The 8,498-nt window shown below is 60.3% G+C and overlaps 1 protein-coding gene across 1 annotated transcript; it reads right to left on the reverse strand.

The window, feature by feature from the left end:
• Positions 1–279: 279 nt before the first annotated feature.
• GPX2 (glutathione peroxidase 2) lies at positions 280–2,684 on the reverse strand. Its single transcript, XM_008171692.4, has 2 exons — positions 2,297–2,684; positions 280–813 (listed from the first exon to the last, which is right to left on the reverse strand). Exons 1-2 carry the CDS (start codon positions 2,516–2,518, stop codon positions 463–465), a joined length of 573 nt encoding a protein of 190 aa, XP_008169914.2. The 5' UTR covers positions 2,519–2,684; the 3' UTR covers positions 280–462.
• Positions 2,685–8,498: the final 5,814 nt, after the last annotated feature.

Below are 8,498 nucleotides of genomic sequence, written 5' to 3' on the forward strand. Positions count from 1 at the left end.
TGCGCCGGGCTCCCTCCAGCGCAGCCCCCATGGGCGTTCAGGCCCTGCCAGTCCCCCCCACATCTGCCACCCCTGCAGCAGCAAGGGCTCAGGTCCCTCTGCCAACACGGCAGAGGCTGGCGCAAGACCCAGGGCCGAAGTGCCCTGGCTGTCTCCTCTCGTCACCTGGGATGGCTGGGCCTCCCTGCTCTGGCCAGGGGGAGGCAGCCGACGCTGTTGTCCTAGCGCCAGGCTTTGCAATGGCGGGGGGCAGGGGTAAAAAATACACAGAGACCCAGCTCCCTTCAGGCTTGTTTATTGGCCCCAGGCGGTGCCCGGTGCCCAGAGGGTCGAGCGTTCAGTGCCTTTACCCCCTTCGGGCCCCCTCCCGTGTGGTTTAGAAGGGGGCCGTCACCCGGTAAAGCGCTGACGCCGTGCCCCTCCAGCAGGGGGCGCTGCAGCCGGACTCCCATTACTGCCCCCCTATTTGGTTAGCTTGAGAAGGCGCTGGATGTCGGGCTCGATGGCAATGGTCTGGAACTTGGGGCTGTAGCGTTTGAAGGGCTCCCCCTCGGGCCCCACCAGGAACTTCTCGAAGTTCCAGGAGAGGTCGTCGCGGCGCACGGGGCTCCACACGACGAACTTGGGGTCGCCCATCAAGGCGGAGGGCTCGTCAGCCGGGGTGGGCAGGTGGGCCTTCAGGTAGGCGAAGACGGGGTGCACGTCCGGCCCGTTCACCTGGCATTTCTGGAAGAGGGTGAAGTTGGGCTCGAAGCCGGCCCCGGGCCGCACGTATTTCAGGCTGTTGAGGATCTCCTCGTTGGTGCAGTTCTCCTGCCGGGGAGAGGACAGGGCGTGTCGGGCCACAGAGCAATGGCGTCCAGGGATGGACTGGAGCCCGCCCAGCCCTGTCCCCCCGCCTCCCGCTGCTCCTTAGTGACTCATGGATGGTCCCAGCCCCCACCGCGCTGGACTGGCCTGTTCTGCCACTCCGTCATTTATTTGCCTTCCCGCAAGCACACAGTGAGGAATTCAGGGTGTGACTGAGATCCCCCCCACCCCTCGCCACCCGTTGTGTCCTGAGCTGCACAGATCCCCGCTGAGATTGGGGTGGGGGCATTGTCCTGGCACTGCTTTGACCCTGGCGGAGATCACCTCCCCCCCTCGTGCCAGGTGCTGCACAGACCCGGAGCGAGCGCTAGTCCCTGCCCCAGGGAGCCCACAGTCTGAATAGACAACACAGGTAAAGGGGAAACTGAGGCACGGGGCAGGGAAGTGACTTGCCGAAGGTCACCCAGTAGAGCTGTGGCAGGGCTGGGAAGAGAACCCAGGCGTCCTGTGTCCCTGTTCATTGACCTCCCCGCCGGGCCACCAGGTGGGAGCAGGGGAAACGTCCTGACCAGCAGCTGGATTGTACGGTCCCAGCAGCAAAGAAGGTTCTCCAGGCAAGAACCCTGCCCTGGCCCCTGGAAGGGACCCAGCCACCCTGCTCCGTCTCTAGCTGCTCTCACGCTGCTCTGGTTGTGGGGGCAGCCCGGGCCCTGCCCGTCAGGCTGCAGCCAGGTGAGAGATTCGCACACTGGGGCCCGTCTCCGCCACCTCTAGGGTGCAGCTGCTCCAATGCCCCCCCTCTGGGCGGTGCTCAGGCTGCCACTGAGGGGTCGCCAAGGAGGCTTTACGTGGGCAGGAGGGCACCCAGCCCGGACAGCAGGAGGCAGGCTGGGAGGAGGGAGCCCAGCCTGGGGCAGGAGGGTGCAAAATGCGCTCCATTCAGCACAGACCCACCTGGGCCATTGGGTCTTACAGGTGTAGCTGAGGCCAGCATCGGCTACTTAAATCATTCCTGCCTGTGCCACGCAGGAGGGAGAATCAAAGGGCAGGGTGTCCCCGCCCACACCCTGGTGCATGGCACAGCATCACTGGTGTAAGCAACAGGGCAGTGGGCAGCCGATCCCTTGGGTCACTGCCTGGCTTTGGAACTGATCTCTGGGCTGGATTGGGGGCACCGGTCCCATGTCGCCGTGCTGCTGCGTGGCCATCCCAGAGGGGCAGTGCCATCCCCCCCACACACGCAATTCCTACCCCAGCGGCGGCTCTGACCCTATCCCACGTGCCCAGGCGAGACGCCATAGGAGGAGCCGGGGCCGCACACGTCTCTTGTTCCCAGCCCCTGGCCGGCGGGAGCTCTCCGAGCACCGAGCCAGCACCCGCTGCATGCCCAGCACGCTGGAGGGGGCTGATCCTGCAGGGCCTGCAACCTCCAGGGCTCTTTGCAGAGGCAGAGGACACGGGGTGGGGGGATGCAGGTGCCACATACCTGGTAGCCAAACTGGTTGCAAGGGAAGCCCAGCACGACCAGCCGCCGCGGGTACCGGGCCTGCAGCTGGTTGAGCTGGGTGTAATCCCGCACCGTCGTGCCTCAGAGGGATGCCACGTTCTCAATCAAAACCACCCGGCCCCGGAAGTTGTTGAAATCCACCTTCTCCCCATGGATGTCGGTGGCGCTCAGGTCGTAGAAGGACTTGGCGATGTGAGCCATGGCTGCAGCCGCACAGTGAGCCTTGCCTGCTGGCAGGCGCTGGCTTAAGGCTCGCCCCACGCCCCACGCCCCACGTGATCTGCTGCTCCAAAGGTCTCTCTGTTCCTGGCACCGCCTGGAAGGAAATCAGAGCGCTCACCTGTCAGTGAGCCAACTCTTTCCAGCCGCAGAACAAAGCAGCAGGTCAGGCCTGCACAGGTCTCGTTGCAAAGCCGGCTCGCGCAGGAAGGAAATTCAGGCCAACCTGATACTCCCGCTAGCTCTCAGTAATTCAAGTCGGTTAGCTCCTCTAGCACTGGGGGATGCAACTGAGAGGGAAGAATCAGACAGTGACTGGTAGTATGTGCCTTCCACTGGCCCCTAGACATCCCAAGATCAGGGCCCTGTTGTGCCAGGCGCTGCACAGACACACAGCAAGAGACAGATCCTGCCCCAGCTGAGAGCAGGGGCCAGGTACTGCACAGACACACAGTGAGCGACAGGCCTTGCCCCAGCTGAGATCAGGACCCCATTGGGCTGGGCACTGCACAGACACATAGGGAGAGATGGGCCCATTTCAGCATCCCTAGCCACAAGTGTTCAAAAATTAAGAGATTTCTTTAAAACTTCATGAGATTTAAAACATAACAAGGCAACATTTTTGTTTCCTTTTCTTTCTCCTTCTATCTGAGTATGTGGAAAATTTTCTGACAACCGTTTTCCATCAGAAAAACAACAAGGAGTCTGGTAGCACCTTAAAGACTAACAGATTTACCTGGGCCACCAGACTCCTTGTTGTTTTTGTAGACACAGACTAACAGGGCTACCCCCTGATACTTGATACCATCAGAAAAAGTGAATCTGACAAAATGAAAACATTCTGCGGTAACGTCGATTTCAATGACGTGTATAGAAGAGAATTGACAAAGCATTTTGACTTTCTCAGAATGGAACCTTTCACTTTTTCATTTTGAAATGACCGTGCTTCAGCGTTTGGTTCATTGGTATTTTTAATTTAATGTTATATTATAACAAAATAAACCCTATTGTAATATAAAAATATATAAACAAACTTTAAAAAATGCGTTTCAAAGCTGTCAGACTGGGGGCTGGGTCTCGGGTTCCCTGCCTGGCCCCGCGCTGCTGCCTTGGAGGAAAATGTTCACCTGCTCTGCACAACACCGCTGGGGACTCCAGGAATCTCCCGCACCGCTGGCACCAATGCCCAAATTTCCCTCTTCCCAGGGCTTGGCTTTGCTGGTGATGCCCAATCGAGGACACAACAGCCAAGCTCCGCTGCCTGTGGCGTTTCCCTACAGACCTGCCCTGGCTCGCTGGTTCACTGCCTGCCCAATGCTAACAGACACGGGCAAGGGAAAGAGAAAAGGCACCTTGAGTTTGGTTTGCACCTTCCTGCTCTCAGGCCAGGCCAGGCCAGGCAGGGGGTGACCTGCAAAGGCCTCGGGGAGGAAGGAAAGCTGGCCTGGGTCTCAGGACAGCTGGGTTCTAGGCCCGACTGTGCCACTGACCTACTGGGTGACCTTGGCTAAGTCACTTAATCCATCTGGTGCCTCTCTCATGAAATGGGGCTGCTCCTTCCCCACCTCCCAGGGGGCACAAGGGTAATTCTGTGACTGAGGGTGACACACTCAGATACTGTGTGAACAGGGGCCTGGCAAGGCAGTGGATAGATGGGGCTTGTGCCAGGCTTGCATCTGGATGAGGTATTCAGAGGGCCTTAGCTAACAGATGGGCTGCACACTGGAAACTCAGCTGGTGTCCGTGCAATGAGCTGCCCAAAGCCCAGCCGGTGAGAAGGGGGGGGCTCCACTCAGACAGGGAAGAGGGGTTGGCTTTAAATCTCGCCCGGGACAATTTGATTCCAATGGACACAGGGGAGAAAGGAAGTCGGAGCGCAAATGCACGCTTTCCATTGAGCTGTGCGCACTCTCGCTGGGCGCGGCAGAGCCCGCCGGGGAAAACAGGCTGTGTGTTCCTGGGCTACAGCAGTGAGCCAATCAAATGAGCACATGGAACGCTTTTCATCTGTCGCTCTCGAAGCCGGGCAGTACCATTACCCCCAGGGGGAAACTAAGGCATGAGGCGGGGCCTTCCCCAGCAGGCCAGTGACAGAGCTGGGGCTAGAACCCAGGGCTCCGGGGGCCCAGGCCAATGCTTTAGCTACTCACTACGCTGCCTCCTCGCGGTAAACGGAGCCCCACCCCCACCCCCTTTTGTTAATAATCCTCTCGGGGGCGGGGGTGGCCCCATCCTTGCCACAGCCCCACTCGTGTGTGTGTGTGTGTGTGTCCCTCCATCCAGGCTGGCTGGGCTCGGCGCCCTGAGGCTGGCGTCTCACCGCCCTGGGAACAGTACCCGGCAGGCACAGCCCCCGGCCCTTGCGGGGTTTCCAAGGCAGCGGCTCTCAGAGGCACCTGAGCAGGCTCTGGCCACAGTGGATCAGTTAGCTGCCGACTGCAGGTCATGGGAACTAACTGGGTAGGAAATTGGTGGGGGCAGGGCCCTGCCACCTCCAGGCCTCAGTTTCCCCTCCACCCACTGTCTATGGAGGCTGTGAGCTCTTAGGGGCAGGGCCCGTCTCTCACTGGGGTATTTATGGTAAATGGGGCGGGATGTAATTGTTTATAACAGGGCCCCCCACCTCCTAGCTTCTTCTGGACTCCTCCAGCAGTGCGGCCCAGGCGCAAAGAGCCCGGCCATCCCAGTGTGGGGCCATTACTGGGCACTCAGCCCAGCTACTGTGGGCTTCATGCAGCCCCCTGGCCCAGCAGTGCGCAGATGGCACGGCCTCATGGCAGTAGGCAGAGATTAGATGAGACTAGACAGCATAGGAGCGGGGCACGGCCCCCTGGCACGCTCCTCTCCATGCCCCTCTCCTCAGCCCCTCATCAAGTGTCCACGCATCCGACCTCTTCTAGCTCCAGGGCTCAGATGGAGGGAAAAGAGCTGGGGGCCCTTCCCAGAGCCACCCACCCACTGAGCCAGCTCATATTAGCCAATGCAGCTGATCAAACCAGGAGCAGGTTTTCTCGGGGCTCTCCCTGTGGGGCTGGAACAGGGCCATGCTCAGCTGACTGGGGAGGGCATATAACCCTTCTGCCAGGTGGTGTTGGCAGCAACAGGACAGGGTCAGTTCCTCTTCACAATACAAAACAGAACTGGCTCAAATCCCACCCCCTGATCTGGGAAAGCTTAACAGGGGCCTTTGCCTCAGTTTCCCACCTCCTGGTGTGAAAGTCCAAACGTCCCTTTAACACACCGCTCCCGTCTAACTCTGCATCACCCCATGCACCCCAAGCAACACCCCCCTCACTACTACCGCCCCCTCTGCAACTGGCTCACTGCCGCGGTCAGCCCTGCCTCTGTTGACACTTGCTGCTCACTGCTACTTCCACAATGTCGTGTTCCGAGATCCCCCGGCTCTCGGTGATTTCACTGGCTAGCTAGGAATCTCTGCGCTGCTGCCCTTTCGTCGCCTTTCACTGCAACGCCGCCCCCACACCATGACTAAGCCAGAGCCCCTACACTTACTCATCAGGGATTTCAGCTCTACCCATCACGGCACAGAAACAAGGACTCTCACTTGAGTCCAATCAGCTCTGTCTTTAAGCACTGGAAAGGGGAGGGTCAAATTGCAGCTCGGGCTATGTCTACACTACTGTGGAACAGCTGGGGCGGGTTTGTGCCAGTTGACTCAGGCTCATGGGGCTCAGGCTAAGGGGGTGCAGTGAAGCATTCAGGCTTGGGGTGGGGTCCTGGCTCTGGGACCTCACAAAGCAGCAAGATCTCCCGCCATCAGCTCTACACTTCAATTAAACACCCCTTAGCCTGAGCCATCTGTCACAGGCCAGCCCCAGGTATTTACCAGCCCTGTAGATGCACCGTAAAGCTCAACCCAGAATGCAAACAGCCAAGTAGAAACACCACAGCCCACGCACTCATTTTCAGTGGCACTTGGCATCCCTATTGCTGGCTTTGCGAGCGAGGTTCAGCTGAGGGTGACACCCTCCTCCCACCCCACTCAGGTGATGCTAGGCACAGTTCTGCTGTCCTTTACTCAGACACTAAGGACAACCACATTTTGTTATCCCTGGGCTCAATAAAGTGATTTATAACCCCAAACCAGCCAACACTGATCACTTCCTAACGCAGCTCTGCCCGCAGACCACCTAGGCAGAGTGGGTGTGTCTATGCAAATCCCCCCCCCCCCCCCCCCCGGGGTTGCTGGATGTCAGAGGCGAGCTCAGCCTCACTCGGAGCAACTAACTAGTGAATGGGAGAGACATTCACAATCCTCACAGCACTGGGTGGGTGAAGTTCACCCCCCCCATGGGAGACAGATGGGACAGCTCAGATCTCTCCAACCTGCAGGGCTGAGGAGAGAAGGAAAGTTTTTCTTGCAACCACTTCAGCTGGAGCCCGACTTTAAACAAACAAGCTGAGATTCTGGAGCCGGAGCCAGAAGCTTGAGAGAAATGCTGAGCCGGTGTGTGGTCAGGGACTGGCTGGGCCTGGTCCAGCTCCCTCCATCACCCCAGCTCCTCACCTGCCCCAGTGCTGTCATGCCAGGCTGGCCTCCTGCCTCAGCCTCTGCTGCCATGGGTGACAACACCCCTGTGGGAGGCTCATGTGGTACCAGCCCCCCCCACACACACACACTGCCAGGAGCGGGCTCTGCTCCTGACGCCAAGGCAGATGGTCCAGCAAAGGAGTTTTCTAGCCAGACTAGACTGGGCCAGGGCTGCTGGGGGGAGCTGCAGCTCACGGCCAGTCGGGGAAGGCAGCTGGGTGAGCCAAGGTGCCCGCAGGCCGCCCCTGTGGATGCCCAGGGCTCTGACCGTGTGCCCAGGCAGGTGTGCAAGGAGCTCAGCTCATTTCCTGCAAGTGGACATCAGTGCATCTGCTCTCAGGGGACCAGTGCCCCAGCGCCCGGAGCTCTGTCCCGCTGTCGCCTCCGGTGCTGGGGAACCACAACCCCCTGCTGCAGCAGCTGCAAGTGGGGCCTCTGCCCGGCTCCCGGGCGCTCTCACCTACACGCTGTCGGAGACCCAGGTTCAAGGCTTGCTTGGGAGCCAAAATCCAGCTCAGGCCTGAGTTTCAGCACAAGCGACTGCCCCTGGGCGGGCACTCAGCCCGTCTGACACCCCACCCTCGAGGAACGGGAACACCCTGAGGTGCCTGCCCCGCCCCCCCAAAAGGGAACGTCCCCCAGGTGCTCAGCCCCTCCCGCCCCAGGCAAAAGCAGCTGGAATTACTGACAGCGGGATCCGATTGCCGGCCCACCGGGCCCTTGTGCAGCTGCCTGGAACCAGAGCCGCCCCTGGGGCAGCGGAGAAACCAGAGCCCGGGCTGACGAGGGTTTGACGTCCGCTTTGTCTTTTCCTGACTGCTGCTAGTGCCCATGGACAGCTGCCCCAGGTCAGTGCAGACAACAGTGCCAGGGCTGTGGTCACCGTCTCTAGCATCCAAGTCCTCGCTTTGCCCAGGCGCTGGGGCAGGGAGGCGTGGGGGAAAGGTTCTTAGCCTGCGCTCAGAACGTCGCTCAAGACGGGGTGTCTCCAGGCCAGACTCCCGTCTGTGTTCCCGACCCCCTGCGCTGCCCTGCTGGGCGAATCTGCCCAGTAAGAACAGACAGCTCCCAGCTACTGCAGAACCAGGGCAGCTCCGTCCCCCTGCCCTCCCTGTCCATCTGCCAGCTGGGCACAGGCTGGCAAGGAACAGCTCACTGCACCGCTTCACAGGTCAGCTGCTGTGCTCCAGGGCCCCCCAGGGCCAGGAGAGACGTGCATAGCAGGCCTGCATTGCCCACCCAGCCCGAGAGCAGGTGGCGCCAGCGAGAGACAGCAGCAATATCTGACCATCCGTGCGCCCAGCCGGGCCAGACCCTCAAACTCACTGCAGTCCCATTCCGCCGCTCAGGGCCCCGGCTCCAGGAGGCGAGATCCCAGAGAGAAGCGGCAGGAACGAGGCAGCCCCCCTC

This window comes from Chrysemys picta, chromosome 4 (genome assembly GCF_011386835.1).
Source record: "Chrysemys picta bellii isolate R12L10 chromosome 4, ASM1138683v2, whole genome shotgun sequence".
Lineage (NCBI taxonomy): Eukaryota > Metazoa > Chordata > Testudines > Emydidae > Chrysemys > Chrysemys picta.